The 19,883-nt window shown below is 45.8% G+C and overlaps 1 protein-coding gene across 5 annotated transcripts in view; it reads left to right on the top strand.

Annotated features, from left to right (window-relative positions):
- The window catches only part of Fndc3b (fibronectin type III domain containing 3B), a 291,713-nt gene that overhangs the window by 210,578 nt on the left and 61,252 nt on the right, over positions 1 to 19,883 (top strand). For all 5 annotated transcript variants that reach the window (XM_028763225.1, XM_028763232.1, XM_028763211.1 and 2 more), the window contains exons 10-11: positions 6,004 to 6,142; positions 8,947 to 9,000. In XM_028763225.1, the coding sequence (XP_028619058.1) occupies positions 6,004 to 6,142; positions 8,947 to 9,000 (193 nt within the window). The remainder of the gene's footprint in view (positions 1 to 6,003; positions 6,143 to 8,946; positions 9,001 to 19,883) is intronic.

The following is a 19,883-nucleotide window of genomic DNA, read 5'->3' as shown; positions in this document are numbered from 1 at the left end:
AATATTCTATAGTGATACAGAGAACTTTCAAGGTTCCAGAAATGTAAGTGTTAATCATAAATTCAGTAGTCACCTGTTAGAGCACAGTGGGCTGTGGAAATACCATTTGCTTTAGAAGATGTGTATCATCCAGCAGCCACAAAAGGAACAGCCAAGCACACTGCTCCTTTTAGTAGGAATTTAGATATGTCACCCTGGTCCAAGCCCACAGAGCTAACTAAGACAACCAGGCTGTTTCTTGTAACAGCATTTCCGCCTTCCTGTGATATTTTTTGTTTGGCTCATTTTTTGGAGAAAGGGTCTCTGAAGTTAGAGATGACCTTGAATTCTGATGTCTAGCCTCCACCTCCCGAGTGCTAGGATTACAGGTGTGTGCCGCCATACCTGGCGTGTGCTGGGCAAGCACCTGACCAAGGAGGAGCTGTACTGCAGCCAATTGTTTTTTATTGGATATTTTATTTACATTTCAGATGTTATCCCCTTACCCCATTATCCCCGCACCCAGGAACCCCCTATCCTATCCCCCCTCCTCCTGCATTCTATGAGGATGTGCCCCCACCAACCTCCCTACTCCCACATCCCTACCCTCGAATTCCCCAACACTGGTCGTCCAGCCTTGATAGGACGAAGGATCTCTTCTCCCACCTATGCCGGACAAGGCCGTCCTCCCCTACATATACAGCTGGAGCCATGGGTCCCTCTCTATGTGCTCCCAGGCTGGTGGTTTAGACCCTGGGAGCTCTGGTTGGTTAGTATTGTTCAGCTCCTTCTCTCTAACCCCTCCCTTGGGAACCCCTTGATCAGTTCAATGGTTAGCTGTGAGCATCCGCCTCTGAATCTGTCAGACTCTGGCAGACCTCTAAGGAGACAGCTATATCAGGCTCCTGTCAGCATGTACTTCCTGATATCCACATCAGCGTCTACCTTTGGTGACTGCACATGGGGTGGATACCCAGGTAGTAGACATTTTGATTGAGACCTACAGATGTCTCGGCACATAAATATTTCATTGTTAAATTGTGCACTGAAGTAGCATTAGGTTTCCTAGTTCCTTTGTTCTAATTACTACGTTTCCTGTAGCTTCTGTGGACAATACTGGGCTTGTTTGGACAGTTTCCTCTTCCACCATTGTGCTTTGCTCCCGTCAGCCCATTACCTTCCCTGTTCCCATTGCCTCTCGGTGGCCCTCGGCCTCAGATTTCCTTTGATTTTTCTGCTCAGGTTTTATCCTGTCCACAGAGTGTCTGATATCCTCACTTTCTCCTCCCTCCCCCACTGTGTCAGTAGTCCATGAGTCTACTGATATAAAGCCTGTCTTTAGAAGCAGTGAGCTCCCCTTTGTGAGTCTTAGCATGAGCTGCCTGGTGCTTGGTCTTGGTTGCCTGGGCAGAAGCAGCTCCTGAAGCAGCTCTTTCCTCTTTCCTCAGATCAGTGGAGTTTACTGACACCAGGGTGTCTTCAGGCAGTGTTATTGATCATGTGCCTGTAGCTATTTTTATTGACACCTGCCATCTGAACCACAAGCCTTGTGGAAAATTATGCCCAAAGTCATTTCAAGTTTTAAAATGTTTCTTCTTCTTTTTTTCTATAAACACATATATGTTATTCTTATTCCATACCACATTGTTGTTGTTGTTATGTGATTGAAGAAAAAAGACCTTTGCATACAATGTATGCATTGATTTGTAAAATTTAGGTCTTTTGTTAGATTTTTGTTGAAATAATCATTTTTAATTAACTAATAGAATGTTTTTAAAAGAATCAATTTATAATTATTAAAGTATAATTAGCACTTGTACTAGGGAAGTAATGTTACATGTTGTATCAGACCATTAAAGTGAGCTCTGGTCTATTGTTGAGGGATGCTGAAGTGAAGGGGAAGCAATGGCTCTGAGATTACATGCTAGAATGAAAGGGAGAAAATCTCATTTTTCTCCAAGAGAGATGGCTCAGTGGATAAGGGCATCAGCATGATCCCCAGAACTCACATTAAAAAGCCAGCCACCATCACACATGCTTGCCAGCCCAGTGCTGAGACCCTAACAGCAGATCCCTGGGCTTCACTGCCAGCCAGCCCAGCCTGATGACTGAGCTCCAGGCCAATGACAGACTCTGTCTCAAAGATAAGGGGGATAGACTCCGGAGGAAAGACGCCCAAGCTTGTCCTGGCCTCTGCACACATACACACATGTGCGGCTGCACACACATGTACATACATAACCTATACACTAATTATTTTAAAGGAAAGAAGTCAATCACATAAATAAATGGTTTTTAAAATACTTATGCTTAAACTAGTTATAGATATAGATACAGATTTACATATCTACAAATGTTTTCCTCGGGAATTACTCAGAGAGCATCTTCCTCCTTTAGTTGACAGTTTTATGAAGTTAACAATGGTATTAAGATGATTCTTACTATGGGAAGCCAGGACCTAGACATTAGAGAAGCTTCATGAGAAGCCTGTGCCCACTGTAGGGCATGGACGGCTGCCATCACCATCCTTGACCCGTTATTCCTGTGCTCCAAGGTATATTAATGCCTTTTAAAAATAAATTAGAATTTTGCTTAAAAACAGAAGAACCACTATTTCTGTCCGCCATAGCCCTGCTGGGGATTTAAGTGTTGGAGTGGACAGTAAATCCATGACCAATGTAGTGGCACTTTTCCAGCCACCACTGTGAGCAGTTTGTTCAAGAAGCTGCCCAGAAGTGACATCATGGAATGACATTTCCCAGAAAACTAATATTTTGAGCCATTTCCAAAAACCTAGTTGACCAACCCAGAGTACAATTATGAAATAGCTCTTGCTTACTGGAGACTGTTGCTCCTGGGACGTCCCAGACGTATGGGAAGGAGGTGCAGGCCTGTTGATGAACTCACTGGAGCACCTGCTTCCTCAGTTTGGGGGGTATTGACATGGAAACGATGTGGAACCCCAACTTACAACTCACTATGCAAGAAAATGTTCTGGTTTGAGGAGATAAGCGCAAAAGAAAACCCAACTGGTTTATTTAACCCAAGCAAATGGTCCTGTGCTATAGATCTTCCTGTTAGAGGGTGTTAGGGGAAATCCATCACCCTCATGTGGAAAACGTTGGGTTAATTAATTAATTAATTTGGAGAAGGTTATGTATGGAGACAGAGGACAACTTGCAGGACTGAGTTCTCTGTTTTCACCATGTGAGTTCCAGGGACCAAGTTTAGTTCATCAAGCTTGGCAGCCAGTGCCTTTAACCACTTGAGCCATCTTCTTGGTCTCGAATATTTAACATATAAAACATTTTCAAAGATTTCATATTTTTATAGACATCATGGGTAGGAATGTGCTTGCTGCTGTTACAGTTACAAGTAGTTACTATTTGTTTACTGAACAGTTTTGATTAATTAGTAATCCTGATGTGATTAGATAATGTATCTAATTTTACTGTCTATAGCATGTTTATAGTATGCTTTAAAATTAACATAGTTTTCCTTGCTGACCAGCATGCTGGAGAGGGATTAAACCCAGGTCTCATGTATGCTGAGTATGTGTTCTACCACCAAGTATACACCCACCAAACTCTTAACAGTCTCCACAATTCCAGATGAGCAGAATGACTGCATGTGACCTATATAACCACCCGAGATGTTTATGCCTGCCCTCAAGTTCTTTCTCCGCCAAACACTATCCTATCGATAAGCTTGAAGTCAAATTTAGATAATATATATTTCACTTTTGAAGAACATTGCCATCGTTACCTGCCACTTAAAACACAATAGTAGTTCTTAATGTCTTCAAAACTCAGAGACTGCTCTCTTTTCTTTGGTTGTCTGAAAAATGAAGGTTGTTTTTCTTCTTCAGTTTGTTGTTATAAAAATTCAAATGTAGCCTGAATATGCTGTTTGGTTAATGTTTCTTAAATGCTCTTAGCTCTATGGATTTCCCTTTAGCTCTGTGTGGTTTTATTGCCGTCATTTTTCTGTCCTGTAGAGTGTTCCACACTTGTCAGTTTAGCTGACTGAGCCTTCTTGGATTGTTTAATATGCTTCCCAGTCCTCCAAATTTCTAGGAACAGGACAATGACATATAATCAGATTGGCACATAGATTCATGGATAATGGCATGGTCCTTTTTATTTTCATTTGTATATCAGTACAGGCTGGCCTAGAACTTGTTTTGTAATTCTTAATTAGGGTTTCTATTGATATGATTAAACATCGTGACCCGAACTAACCTGGAAATAAAAGAGTTTGTTTCAGTTGACAACTCTTTTGTGGGTGGGGTCAGTAGAGACAGGATTTCTTTTCTCTGTGTAGTCCCGGCTGACCTAAAACTTGGCTTTGAACTAAAAACATCTGCCTACCTCTACCTCTGGGATGAAAGGTGTGTACTACCACACCTACCTCAAGCTCACAACTCTTAGGACCCTCTCCGTCACTGAGGGAAGTCAAGACAAGAACCCAAGACCACAACCTGGTGGTAGGAATGGAAGCAGAGGCCATGGTCGAAGGCTGCTTATGGTTTGCGCCTCCTGGCTTGCTCAGCCTGTTTTCTGACACCATGTAGAGACCACCTACCCAGGAATGGCACTGCCCATAGTGAGCTTTTATTAATTTATGGGATCCTCCCACTAATCATCAATCAAGCAAATACCCCACAGGCTTGTCTGCAGGCCAGTCTGATGGTAGAATTTTCTCATTGAGGCTCCCTCTTCTCAAATGACCTAGCTTGTGCTAAGTTGACAAGAAATGTCACTAGGACAGTAGCCCAAGGCACCTTCAAACTCAGAGTTGTCCTGCTCCAGCCTCCTTCATGGTGGAGTCAGAGGCATGCACCTCCATGCTCAGATGCTGTGACTACTGAAGTGCACAGCATCTCCTTGTCTCCCTTGGTGATACTCTTAGTCTAATCCTAAAATGTCTAAGTGGCTCTGGTATTTAAAGACACCAGATCCCTTTCCCATAGCACACATGTTTCTTGATCTAGGTGCAACCCATTTATGACTTCAGTTGGGGAATTCTGATATAATAAAATTTAAGCTTGAGCCTGACCCTGTCTAGAACAATGTATGGTTCATTTGAGCCTATCCTGACACATAGCAGTGATCTCGACGGATCACTGCTATGCAAGTTTGGCTCTTTTCATTCCTCCTCATACTGTGTGCACAGGGCAGCCTTTGCTCAGCTGGGTTGGGCAGGGAGCATCTTCACAATCAGTGTCATTTGTTTGCTTCATATTATGATGTCCTTCCGTAAGGCAGGTGACAGAAATAAAAGATGCATTCTCCTGTTGCCTTTTAGGAAAGGGTCTACATTTGTGCTTAACATTTTTTGACTTATGTACCCTAAAATCAGGCATGTGTTGAATGCTGAGCCAAGTGCTTCATAGTGCAGAAAGAAAATCATTAATCTTGGTGCTGTGTCTGGGCATTAAACATGCATGTGGATGGACTGTGTTGGAACCCTGACTTTGTTGAATTGGAGAGAGATGCATTTGGCAGTAGCCAGCAGGTTTCTGGGATAAAGCATCCATATTTTTAGCTAAATATATACCATGCCTGAACAGTTCTGAGATGTCACCTACTGTGTTGTTCTTGTAGACGCTCTCTGCAGCCTATGGGCTCCAGTCAGTACATCCCGTCCTGTTTCACTCACTCCAAGCTAGTGTACTTCTTACCTTTTCCTAGATGGCCAAGTCTAGCCTGTTGGTTTTTAGAATGTGTACTTTGGAGGCTATTCTTCAGCTGAAGGTCACTTTCTTACGTAGAATGTTATTCTCCAGTCAAGAGAGGTACCTCCATTGCAGTGAGGCTGAGTGGGGACTCACTGAAAGGAATACCTAATGAGATGGTTGTCACTGTAATTGTTGCCCAGGGCTAGGTCAGGGTAAGGCCTCAGGTCATAGCACCCGTAAGGAGCTCAGCCTGCTGTGAAGCCCATGGATGAGGCAGAGATCAGAAGGTTGTTTGTGGGTCCCAGGTGTTGATGCTCACCCTGTCTGTCTGTTTTCCTTTGCAGGGTGTACGCCATGTACAATTCTGTCAAGGGGTCCTGCTCCGAGCCAGTCAGCTTCACCACCCACAGCTGTGCACCGGAGTGTCCCTTCCCTCCCAAGCTGGCACACAGGAGCAAAAGTTCACTAACCTTGCAGTGGAAGGTGGGTAGCTCAAAGTGCCAAGAGTAATGCTCAAGGCAGTCAGTGGCCGTTTCAAATATTCCATTTTGCGATGGGGCTCGGTTTCCTGTGTAATCACTATGTGAACCCAGTTATGATGCACCGGAAGTTGCCATTCCCATACAAGTCAAGCAGAAGAGGTAGAAGGAAGGATCTGCCAGATCCAGTGTGTGAGCACCTTCGCAGGACCTTGGTAGATCTCCCAGTGTATCATAAGTGATATAAATATGTAAAACACCTCGACTTCATCATTTTCTTCTAGTTTAGTTCCTTTTGCGAACATTTGTAAACTTCAGCATACAGTTTGAAGGTTTAGAGATAAAGTAGGTTTGTGGTTTTTTACCTTTGTCCTAAGTAAAGCTGAAATACTTAATAGTTAAAGCTTCCCAGAATATATTGTGTCCTATACTCTATTAAGACTTCATTAATTTTCACTAATTAGTCATTAGCTCAATCAGAATTCCTATTTTTAACAGCCTGAACTCGATGTAGTGATTTTCATAAAATTCAGTGTACTGCCTAAAAATAGCCATCGCCTAGCACAGGGTCCTAGGGTGGGCTCCTTCTCTAAAATATGCCTTTAACCTGTTATTCACTGGTTCCTGATCTCAAGAAAATAGATCACTATCACCCTTTACAATCCTTATTTCTATGTCTTGATATCTGAAAATGCGGTCAGAAAGCATCAGATAGAGGTGACGGAGGCTTGTGGTTCCAGAGTACGGAGGGGTGAGGGGCTTGGGAGAGGAGTGGGTGACAGGAGCAATGGAGCCAGGCTTCTCCAAACCCTGCTCTGAGTGGCCATGGACTCAGAGTCAGTGGCGATGTTGACTGTGTTAGTGGGACAAAGGAAAACTTTGAACTGGCTTAGAATCTGAACGTTTTTATTTTCCTTCCTGGCTGCCAGGGATAATCCAGGTCAGTGATCTCCCACCTTTTCAGAGTTTTAGCACCCAACTGGTCATCATCCTTGGTTAATTCCTTGGCAAATAGATATCCATTTAAAAATAAGTTCACCTGAGCTAATATAAATCTATCTTTTCCAAAGGAAATAACTAAAATCTATTGCCTTTGATAAAATACAAGAAATCTGAAGATTACCAGAGGGACCCCGGGGTCTTACAAACTTAAAGTTGGGAATCACTGATATGTCTATGTTCTCTGCTTGGGTGGCATTCGGGTCTCAGGGGACCAGCAGCTTCCAGAGAGGTCACTTGGGGACAGAGACACCCTCTTGTTCCATTCAGTTGTCTGAAACTATAAGAAGGTCCTGGATTCAGCTCAGCTTCTATTTAAATGTGCTCCCAGGGAACTGGGTAAGGGTGTGTGCACCAGAGACCGTCTCTGGCTGCTGCTGGTTCTGGACTCCACAGAAAACTGAGAGCCAAAGAACTTCTGGTGTCCTGTGAGTCAGCAGTGACATGGGAGAAAACCTTGACCCAAAGATCCTATCCTGGGGATTGTGAGAACAGCAGTGCACAAGATATTACCAGGCCGTCTAATGAAGGACAGGCATGCGCAAGCTGCGGTTCATTTTCTTTTCAGAGAATTGGATTCCCCTGAAAGCTTTGCCAGTTACTTAAAAACAAGCATCTTACCCTGTCCTCCAGGCCAGACCCGCCAATGCTCAAAATGACTCACAGCAGCCTTTGAGCTGGCCTAGCAGGAAGAGGAGGGTGGTAGACAGGGACCTGTGGCTATTACAGAGCCGTGATGATGTCTGATTGTGAGGAAGTAATAGGTGTTGTTTGCTGAGTGGTTCTTATAAAACTGGGTAGTTTAATGGATGGTTTATATATATAGTCTCCCAGTTACCCATCATGTGTCTTCATTCTTGGAACAAGGAAGTTCATGTTGATGTTAAACAGCCCACAGCAGACTATTGGCAAGCAGACAGTTAAGCTGGGGTTCGCTTGCAACAGTAAGGATCTGGGTTTCTGCCTATCTACAAGGGTGCCCTGCAGTTCGCTCACCTCTTCTGTCTCTGAGGAAGACCCAAGCCCAAGCACGTTTAGAGACAAGATAGGCTCCTATTGTTTGCCTCTTATTTCCTCTGTCTTTTGAGAATTTGCCACCAGGAACCCTACCAGGAGGTCACCCCTTCTAATAGCTCAGGTTCTGAAAAGTGTTCTTTTCTAGAAAGTTTCAGTTGCCTTGTTGAACCCTATCTGCTCAGTGACCTTGCTATCAGCTTTCTTTTACGAGCACAGGAAATGATAAAGCCTCCTTTTGCTAACATGTAAATGGCAGTACCCTCCGGCAGTCTATTCAGAGGATGTAATTTTTCCTTTTTTTTTTTAATTCATTTTTTTTGGTTCAGGGTAGGATGGAGGGGCTGGAAGGGGTACTTAATACCATAGCTGGCTTTCTAATCCTAAATACTTGAAGGAAAAAGTAGAACAAAATAAACCCCAAAGCTGAGGGGAAGTTACAGGCTTGTGCCTGCTCCCAGCCCCCAGCAGCATCTGTATTATACAGCAGGCCCTTTTGTCTCTTGCTCTACCTGAACTTAAAGTGACCATTCAAGGTTTTATCCCAGAGGAAGCAGGGCACACAAAATGGGCCTGTGGCTAAAGGTGGAAGTGGGTGTATTTTGCTATGGAGGAGGGGCTGCCAGTGGGGAGGCCTTTCTTAAAGCTAACTTGCATAAAGTTAGTAGGTAATTGTGTCTCCCAAGGCCCTCAGGCCGCTGCTGGTTTCCCCTCTGAGGGGATAGCAGTTGGGTAAGTTGCTAGCTTATCTCTGAATGGCTTTCTCCAATCTCATTCCATTATTTTCTTTTTTAGGCTCCAATTGACAATGGTTCAAAAATCACCAGCTACCTTTTAGAATGGGATGAGGTAAGCCTCTTTCCATACTCGTCCATGTAAAACACCATTTCGAAGAACTGCAGCATCAACACACACATTTAACTCTAGCTGTTGACTATGGGGAAGCAGTTGGACTGTGGTTGTACAGTGAATTGTGTGTTAAAATACATTTACGTGCTTACATCCAAGCAGTACTACGGAGACTAGACAGGGCTTAACTATTCCAAATTCCCACTGCCTCCCCAGGCGTGAATTTGTTCCAGCAGCTGGGCTATCTCATCTCCACGGCATGGAGAGGGCTATCTCATGGAGAGGAGCATGTTACTGATGTGTTGATAAAAAGATAAAGGGATAAAGAGTATGTTCACTGGGAGTGTGGAGAGGTGTGGGGAAAGGGGATGTCTCAGTGGGCCCATGCCGAGGCATCTCTTCCCCCTGAGGGACCAACCACACAACAGTATAGTATAGAATAGAGTTTATTCAGGGTATGGGAGGGGAGCCAGGAGAGTTGTAGAGGCAGAGAGAGAAAGGAGAGAGGTGGAGGGGAAGGGAGGGGAGGGGAGGGGAGGGGAGGGGAGGAGAGGAGAGGAGCAGAGGAGTAGAGACTGGCCATGAGCATGTGGAGAGAGGGGGAATGGAAGGGGGGAGGGGGAGGGGACAGAGGAGTCAAGAGGCAAGAGAGGAGCAAGAGAGCGAGGAGGGGGCAAGCAGCCTCTTTTCTAGTGAGCCAGGCCTACCTGGCTGTTGCCAGGTAACTGTGGGAGTGGAGTTTAGACAGAATGCTAACAGTTACATGGATGAAATATATAACAATGAAATTTTTAAACTGATAGAAGGGATCTTTGTCACTTTCTACAGAGTTTAGTTCCATCTGGGTTGCATCTTAACAGCCTTGAGTAACAAAAGACAGCTACCACAGTGGCCTTAGAATTGCTATAAATAGCCCATAGGTATAGCTGGATGAAATCTCTACCTTTCCAGAAATTTCCATTGTAAAGTGGTTTTATTGGACAGTGGAACCACTGGTGTAGCCTTTGGCTGACCCATGAACATTCAAGAACATCCCCACTCCTCCCTCTCCAGAATAAGAGTCTAGTGAAGGTCATTTAAGATCTCAGAGGGCTTGTACTTGTATGTGTCTGCATCTGTGTATATGTGTCTAAAGTGTGCATATATGTGTTTATGTGTGGGTTTATGCATACATGTTCATGTGTATGTGCACTGTGTACCAGTAGACCCTGGACACCAACCTCAGCTACTGTTCCTGGGGAACCATCAACCTGCTTTTAGAGACAGGGTATCTCATGTCTTGGGCTGGCTGTCAGAGCCCAGAGATCCACCTATCTGCCTCTCCAATGCTGACGTCACAAGCATATACACTGCACCGGGTTTTATGTGTGAGGTGCTGGTCACACCCAGGTCTTCAGTCTTCCATTGTAAGCACGTTAGCAGCCAAGCCAACTCCTTCCCCCAACTCGTGGCCTTTGTCCTGTGCTTTTTGCTGTTTGTCTTCTTAGGTCTGTTGGGAAGCTCAGAGAAGCTGACTACTTGGGTGTGTAGTCTCCTAGGCAGGCCCTCTGTAGGCACGTGCAGAGGCAGAGCAGCTCACCCTTCCTGTGAGAGGGATTTAGGAGTGTGCTGCCATAGTACCCACCCTGGACCAGTCAACACAAATACCCAGTTGTTAGCCTGGGGCCCTGTGCTTCCCGCTGCAGTGTCTCCTTCTGTCTTTCTCTCTCTTTAATCATTCTTCCCTACTCAGAGCCTTCTTTGTGCTGCTTGATCTCTCCTCGCCTATCTTCAGTCTCCTGCTGGGCCTGACCCTTCTGACTACTGCTGGAGATGCCAGGCTGCCCACTACCCACAGGGTAACAAGAAGTGCCCTTCCGCTTAGCGATCGCCTTGAAAGGATATTGGAACCCCTGGAAGTACAGGATGTTAAAGAGCACAAGTTTAGGAGAAGAGTCTCTGTCTCAGCTTTAGACTGTACAGCTTACCTGGTAGGGCTTCAGTTATCCCACCTGTGCAGTGGCAGCAAGGACAGCCAGCAGCTTACAAGCAGCCATGCTGTCACAGAGTAGGTGATCAGAGAGTATTCAGGGATTGGTCTCAGTATTATTTGATGGATTCACTTATGATGTAAACATTCTTGCTGCATGCTTCTTACTGGCTGCACGTGGCATGCTGTGAGGTCGAATGAAAAGGAAGACAGCATCCTCCTGCACATAAGCTGAACAGGCTTATGGTGTGTCTCCTCTTCTTAACAGATGCAAACAATATGCAAATGAGCAAAGCTGGCCATGAGCCCTTTCTGTTTTTTCACCTAGTTACTTCTTTGCTTTAAACCCAGCTTCTCTTGCAGTCCACATGAGAAGGTTAAAAAAAAATGGTTCCATAGAGTCGTCCGTAGCAGTGAGAGCACCGGCACTAGGATCTAGTTCGTTCCTGCCGAGTTTATCATTTTACAAGTAAGATTTCTAGCAGAATAATCTAATAGTATTGTTTCTAAATGACTGAAGAATCAGCAGTTCCTTAGGGCAGCTCGATTGCGTCATTATTCCCATGTTACCCACGTCCGGGCTACAAGAGAAGCAGGCAGGTGTTGACAGAAGGATAGCAGCATCTGGCCTGCAGGAAGTGAGAACACAGGACAGCCTGGCTGCAGTTCTGAAATCTCTCCCTTCGGCTTCAAGAGCCAGTGCGTCTGATGCAGGGCCTGTTCCTAGACTCCAGCCCTAGTACAGCATAGTGGGGCAGGCAACCGGGAGGGCAGATAACTCTGCAGCCACTCCCTCTGCTGCAGCCACTGCCTCTGCCTGCCTCACCCTCCCTCTCCACAGTGCCTCAGCCACGCTCCCAGAACCTCATGCGTCCAGGGGCTGCAGAGATAAACTTGGGTCCTGGAGGATTGTGGGGTATGTGGAGGAGGGTCAGATCACTGCCCAAGAGTAAAATGGATGAAAGGTGTAAGAGAAGGAAGGAAGGAAGGAAGGAAGGAAGGAAGGGAGGGAGGGAGGGAGGGAGGGAGGGAGGAAGAAAGGAAGGAATGAGGAAGAGAAAGAGAAAGGGAAGCAGAGAACTGACTCTTTTCAGATTGTCTCTGACTTCCCCATGCACGCCTTGTATGCATGCACATACTCAGAGACACACACCAAAACAATGTACAAATGTAAAAACATTTTTTGAAGATGGATAAATCTCAAAGAAGGTTGATCAAAGAGCTCCCTCCCCAGATGCGCCCCCCCCCCCCCCGCCATGACTTTGAGGGCAGGTTCTGTGTGTCCTCTGGAGCCCCAGGCTTTAGTGGACAGCACAGCAGCAATGGTTGCTGCTCTAGGAAACTCAGTTCATAATCTCCTTCCACTAGGGTGAGGAGTGAGACATTCTGAAACTATCAGTCAATTTCAGGTGCAAGACCTGAAGCCCAGTTTTCAAGCCTCTTTCTAAAAGATAGCCAGGCTTTTGGCTCTGCTGTATCCACAGTGCTGGGGAGGGGGCAGGGCTGCACTGAAGAACAGAAGCAGAACAGAGCTGCTGACAGCACTCCTTCGAGCCTGTGACTATTACCTTCTCAGTGCATACAGTTTACTTGAATGTTGCTTATGGGCTTCAATAAAAGAGTGAGTTGCTTTTCTGCCCTAGTAACTAACTTGATAACTCCTTAGTTTTTAAAGCTATGTGGAGTAACCAACTATGCAATGGAAATAAAGCATCTAAGAATAGAACCTTCTGGAATCCTTATCTTCTAGGCTATGAGATCAGTTTTTCACTTGACTCAGGTTAGTTTTCACTACTTGAAGTGGTATGGCTTTTCCTTACCAAACAAGAGTCCATGCCACTGTGGCTCACATGACCTCTGGAGTTTGTCAGACAGATATCTAGCCAGAGATGCCCCCTCAGGAGTCTTCCTGTCAGGAGCTTGAAGGCAGAAGGTCATTTTCAAGGCAGGTTCAATGAGCTTCCAAGACCTGCCTGTTTCTTTCTTCCCCTCTTCCCAGGGAGCACCTGGATGTTCCCATGGCTTGAGGGATCCTTGTGCTGTGTGATAGATAGGTAATTCACCAACTGACCTGTCTCCCCAGGCTCCTTAGCATTTTTTGTTAAACAGCAGCAAAGCTATGTTTAGTACTGATGTCTTAGCACAAAGCTTCCTTCCTTCAGGGAGTCAGTGGGGGAGGAGGGAGTACTGGATTGCTGTTCCTATCCCTGCTCTGACAAGCCTCCTGTGAGGTGCTGTGCCCACCCACCTTGGGCTCTATGGTGTTGCTTCCTGCTTAAGGAGCTCCCAGCATCTGTAGTAGAGGCAGGAGAGAGTTCTCTAGAATTAGTCCAGGGCATGACTTACACTATTTATCTACTAGTAGCTGACATGATTGCCCTACAAATTTAAACTCATACAGAGGAACTGACTGTAGACTAAGAGGCTGAAGAGGTCTCTAGGTTAGGGAGCAATGCAGCGAGAGTCTGCAGGTTCAACCTGGTGCACTCCTTCATGCTCTAAGAGTTTCTAAATCGATAGAGAACTGGCCTTTTCTTTAAAAACCTTTAAAAAAAAACACAAAAAAACCTGTGTATTTTGTGGTTAAATAAGAACTTTTTCTATTTTAGAAAAAGAAGTGCTGTAAAAGAGACATTGGTAGAAACTTAGCTTCTAAGTTACACTGTTAGATATTGTCTGTGAGTGAGTGAGTGTGTGTGTGTGTGTGTGTGTGTGTGTGTGTGTGTCCAGTGAGCAGGTACTGACCTGGAACTAGAATGGGTACCCTCTGAGTCGTCTGACTGTGGATCTTGATACTCAGGATCAGTTGTACCCCTGAGCCTCAGTGTCTGCACTGCAGAGATGTCTGTTATGTCATAGCTCTGCTACATCATGATTGGAGAAGGTGGCTTAGCAACAGAAATTCAGTGTCCTCACCCCTCCCTATTGATGTAAGTCCTTTGCTGATGCTGAAATCCAAGTAGGTGACCCAGTAGTGAGGACTGTGCAATGAGACTGTCTTCTAGGAGTGTAAACACGATTCCTGCTGTTGGGTGTTTCACAGATAGATGTTCAGATGCTGCTATACTGTTAGCGTGGCTTCTGTCTGGAACATGTAGGCAAAATATGGAAGAACCAGAAAAACAGTTCTGTCGGTTAAGATGATTCAAGTACACAAGAATCTTCCTCACATGGGACTCAGCTAAGAAAGGACATTCACATCTGGGTTCCCAGTGACTGAAAATCCTGCACAGCCCTAAAACTGAGAATTGACTACCAGCCCCAGAAACCCAGAGATGCTTAGTGCTAAGGCAAGAGAACAGAAAGGCTAGTAGCTAGTAACATGAGCCCTGTTAACAGGCCACAGGCTATGCTGTACCCACAGTCACAAAGCACCTGGGGTGTGTCCAGACTCAGAGAGCAGCTCCTGAGTATCTGGGGTGCTTGGCAGCCAGGCTTATTGAAGGATTGAGCTGGCTACATAGTCTCTTACTTGTTCCTGAGTTGAGATAGCCTTTCAGACTGCTGCTTGTCACAAATGAGTTTGCATGTGACTCTTCGGGTCACATAATAGCTATCATAGGACTAATGTAAGTAAGTTCAGCACCACCAGGCAGAGTGACTTCCACAAAACCCACAAGGAAGGCTTACTCTGGTTTGAATCTGGAATGGCCTCCACTGGCTATTGTTCTGAACACTACATCTCCTATTCCTAGTGTAGCTAAAGGCTGTGGTGCCAAGCTGTAGGGCCTGGCTGACTGACATAGGTGGTGAACCTCTGAAGGTTGTACCTTCCCATGGGTCTGGTCTCCTCTCTTTGCTTCCTGGTGTGCCCAGATATGAGGAGCTTCCTCATGATCTTCCACCATGGGCTCTGCCATACCATCGCTACTCAGTGGACTAAGATACCTTGAAACTGAGTCAAAATAGGGTCTTTCTCCCTTAGATTTCCTTCATCGGGTATGCAGTAACAATGGTAAGAAAATTTACAAAGGCCCTGATAGTAGTCATATATATTCATTCATTCATTCATTCATTCATTCATTCATTCTCTCTCTCTCTCTCTCTCTCTCCCTCCCTCTCTTTCTCTTTCTCTCTCTCTCTTTCTCACACACACACACACACACATACACACACGCACACACACGCACACCATGATGGAAATCTGAAATCCTAGTTTTTATTCCTCCGTACTAGCACCTGTCTGGGGAAGGTCCTGCTTGTCTGAGGCCTGTGTTCTTTGGTCCTTCCTAGTGATTGCAGCTGTGGGGGCTGGTGTGGGGCTGGCGTGGGACGAGTGCTCACGGGGCATGCATCCATCAGTGTTCAGCGTTCATCTTTGGGTTTGTATGGGGAGCTAGACCTTACCTGGTAAAGTGGTCGTGTTCACCATCTTGTGAGTCTTTACCGCCCCATTCAAGGTTGCCAGAGAGCCTGCAAGTGTGGGGAAGTTTCAAAGGAACTTAACAAGGGGAAGGGTCTGTTTGGCTTAGGCTTCCACACCGAAGCTCATCCTCAAGGGAAGTCAGGACAGGAACCTAGAGGTGGGTTACAGTGGCCATGGAGGGTGTGCTGACTGGCTTTCTCAGCCTGCTTTCTTACAGAACTCAGGACCACCAGGCCAGGGTTGGTACCGTTCATAAGGCTGGGCCCTCCGCCATCAATCACTAACTTACAAAAATATCTACAGCCAGATCTTATGGAGGCATCTTCTCAATTGAGGCTTCCTCCTCTCAGATGACTTTAGCTTCTGTCAAGTCGCCATAAGACTAAGCAGCACACCAGAACCCAGGAGCACAGGAGCCCTCTTTAAGGCCTTTGGCACCAGGCCTCATTTTATGTGTTGTATGTACAAAGTGGGGTGGGGGCTGAGAAGCAGACTTTGTGGGGAAGTTTCTGTCTGTAATCACAAACATTTGTCACAGTCCCTTGTACCTGCTCTATCAATATGTAGCTATTGTGCTAAGCCCATGTCAGCTGTCAGTTACAGGTCACTTCTGTCTGTCTGTCCTCCTGTCTGTCTGTCTGTCTCCTTCCTTCCCTCCTTTCCCCTCCCCTGTATGAGTGAGTTCGAGATAAACGTGTGGAAAACAGATGTTGGTTTCAGATTTCTTCTTCAGCCTTCTTCACCTTGTTTTTTTGAGCCAGAACTCTCTGAGTTAGCACTCAACACTGCCACTAGCCTGACCAGCAGGCTACAGGCCATCTTGCCCCCACCTCCCCAACACTGGTATTCCAGGTGCATGCTACCTCAGGTGCCCTGCAACTGAGCCATTCCCCAGCCCCAGGCATCTGCTTGTCCTGTTAACTGCCTCTGTTCCTTCCCCTTCCACTGAGACGCTCCCAACGTGTTTCCTGCACTCCTCAGAGCCCAGATGCACAACAGTATCTGGGCAAACGTGTAGTGAAGCCATGTCAGGTTCTCTAAACCCAGGCCCCGGTGGCCATCCCTGCCTGTTTCAGGTAGCCACGCCTCCCATGGGAAACCAGGAATGAAAGGTGTGCTGTTTGTTCCCTGTTTGCAGCCACAACCCACCCCACCCCTACGTCGCTACTGTGCCTGTGAGGGTAGAGCAGGGCCTGGCACTAGAGACTACTAATCCACCCAGATGTGGAGTGTCCCCAGCTCCCCCTTGTGAGCCCTCTATTATATAGCCTGCTGAGTACATCTCAAGCCAGTATTTGCCTTTGATGTTGCCCAGAGTCTGCCAGTACTGGAACAGTGTCTAAATATAGATGCATGAGCAGACTAAACCATAGCATAGAGCCTGGCAGAAGTTCATTTGGCCAGTGCAGCCTTATTTCTTTTGGTTTTCAGTTGAATTTCTATCACATTAAACTATACTGCTGCTGAAAGTGCCCAGCTCAGTTCCTTGGTCCATGTCTGCACCCCATAACCTAGGTGACACTCCACAATCAGCTTCATGTAACTTATATAGTAGGCAGTAGCCACCCTGGAAAGTACAGTCAGAACAGTGGGGAGAGAGCTCGTTCACTGTGGGGTCTAGCACCCTCGGCTCACCCATTGGGTATATGTGTTCACATGGCCGTGTGTGGAGGAAGGTGTCATACCTCGGGCACTGTCCACCATTCTGTTTTGTGTTTTTGAGACAAGTAGCTCAGGCAGCCCCGGAACCTGTGTGTCTTTGCATCCACAGCTCTGGGATTGCAAGTGTGTGCCACTGCACCGTTTTATTATACGGACTGAGATACAGCTTTGGTCCTTCTGCTTCCTTGGCAAGCGTTTGCCAACTCAGCTGTCCACCCCATTCCCATGTGCCAAGAATGAAGATGGTGTGGAAAATAAACAAGGGGACATTTCTAATCTATTAATTTCAAGGCAATCAAAAATACCAGCCAGCTTGAGTGGTTGGTGCCAGTTTTGTTGGACATACCCTCTTCCAGCACTGGTGATGCCAAGCTAATTGGAAATGTTAGCCAGGGCATCACAGCACCCACCGTGCACAGAATTACTCTGGCAGGCAAACACAAGCCTGAATTAATTGGGGTGCTCGTGAATTATGTGTGTAGAATTAGCCCAGAAGTGTTAAGTTCCTGAAGCAGAAGCCAGCCCTTGTAGAAAGTCCATCTTTCCACATACTGAAGACAGCTGCCCCCAGGATAGTCAGTAGAGGAGAAGCTACCGGAAAAAGTATTTCTTACTGTTTTCAATCTCTTTGTTACATTCTTTGTCAAATTAACACAAACAGAAACCTGCTGTTTTTAAACCCATTTTTAAGCTTAAAAATTAGTCAGGTCCTATAAACAGAATCAAGTCCCTTTTAGTGTACCTCCTAAAGCTTTCAAGCCGGCTGCCCCATCTGTAAATTGGCTTTTCTCCTGGTTCTTTTTCCCATTGTGTCCTCTCAGAGAACTAGAAGCTGGCCTAGGAGTGGAGGTCCTGGGAAAAGCTGTTTTATTTGTGCAAAACCCCTTGGAATGGCATGCTAAAAAGTCTTAGCCCAGGGACTGGGAATGTAGCTCAATGGTACAGTGTTCGTCTATCTTGTATAAGCCTCTAGGTTCCATCCTTACTATTGTTAGAGAGAGAGAGAGAGAGAGAGAAGAAGAAGAAGAAGGAAGGAAGGAAGGAAGGAAGGAAGAAAGAAAGAAAGAAAGAAAGAAAGAAAGAAAGAAAGAAAGAAAGAGAAAGAAAAGGAAAGAGAAAAGAAATTTTTTTTGCTTGGTCTAAATTGCAATTCTGTAAAATGAAGTAACTACATTGCCCCCAAGAGGCATCAAGGATTAATCATTGTTGTCTAGACGTTTGACTATGACTTCAGCAACTACAGTACTTTTTGAGAGCCATTTGAAAGGTCCTTTACTCTATGGGATGCCTTTGAGAGGAAATGTGTGTAGCTTAGGGCATTGGAACCTGTTGTTCAAGCACTTGGTATGTGAGGCCGTGGTTTTCTGCAGGCCTCTGTCTCTGTAGTGCAGGCATACGATAGAAGTTGGCTGAAGTTAAGACCAGGGACATACAGAGTATGGAATTGTAGAACAAGTTACCACAGTAATGGCTTCCAATCGTCACATTTTTAACGTGGTTACTTTTGAGACACCCATGTGTGTTACAAGATGGCCTCAACCTTGAATGGCAGACTACTTTGTCTTTACACTCTTGCCTTGGCCCCCATGTGCAGGGATCACAGGTGTAGGCGAATACCCCATTTGTATAGCACTGGGCACCAAACCCGGGTCTTTTAAACATCCAGTCACTGACTTTCCTGGATCCTGGAGTGGGGATTGGACTCAGCTTGGGAATGGCTGACCAGCACTGTGAATTCTGAGTGATGGTTGGAAGGGATCATTGATCCAGTGGGCGTCTGAGGCAGTTCCATTGTCATTGTAGAGATCTCTGCTGGGCTGGGGTTCCTCTCAGCACAGCATGCCTAGCGTGCTCATGATGGTAAAGTGAATGCCCAAGCACAGAGGCAGAAGCCCCGCATGTCACTCCTGTACCATGGTTCTGGGAGACAGTGGCCTATGTGCATTTAAGGCCTGGAGAGTGACTGTGTTTCCAGATAGGAATGAAAGCATTCCATGTCCAAAGTCACTTCCTGTGTCCTAGGCTTCGATTGACTGCCTTGATAAACCACCGGATGTTTAGGTGCTGTGCCCTCAGGCTGTTAGATACAAGATCATGGACTTTTCAGCACAACATGGTTTTTTGTTGTTGTTGTTGTGTGTTCAGGTGAGAAGGAAGAGCAGGAGGAAGAAATATCAGAGAACTCAAGAGGCAGGGAGGGCACCCCATGCCGACACACTGAGACAGAGAGGGAGGGAGGGAGGGAGGGACTGAGGGACAGAGGGACAGAGGGAGGGAAGAAGGATTTGGTAAGAGGGCAGGACCCAGATGTGATCCTCAGCACAACTCAACAAACTGGAAGACCAGAACTGTGTGTGGGTGCTTCTTCTCAGTCCCCAGGAAGAACAGCCCCTGTCCGCCATTATCTGCTGCCCCTGAGAAGCAGGATTGCTCTGCCTCCTTCAGGTTGCTCACCATGGTTCAACAGAGTGGGCTTTTTGTTGGTTTGTTTGTGTTGTTGTTGTTGTTGTTTTAATTTGGAGGAAGAATAAATTACTTTTCTAAAGGCATAAACTTTTATAATAACCAACTTTAATTTTCAAGTATAGGTCAGGAAGAAATATTTAAATAGGCAGAAAGGGTAAGAAAGAAATGTAGTACAATGCTTGAAATTTTTTACATGTATGACTCATCCCCGAATTTCATTTTAAGATAAGCTGTATAGTAAGGCATCTGTACTCTTTGTGGAAAAGGATCGTTGTCCCTAGAGTGACCATTACTTCTTAAAACTGTTTGCAGAAGTAGGTCATGCTCTGCCATGAACATCAGTCTCTGATCCCCACCTTTCCATGCTTGGACCATTTTATAGGCCAGAAGAAGTTGCAGGCTATTGCCATTCCCCAGAGA

Source organism: Grammomys surdaster, unplaced genomic scaffold (genome assembly GCF_004785775.1).
Source record: "Grammomys surdaster isolate TR1022 unplaced genomic scaffold, NIH_TR_1.0 62, whole genome shotgun sequence".
Classification (NCBI taxonomy): Eukaryota; Metazoa; Chordata; class Mammalia; order Rodentia; family Muridae; genus Grammomys; species Grammomys surdaster.
This window is presented reverse-complemented; position numbering and strand designations above follow the sequence as displayed.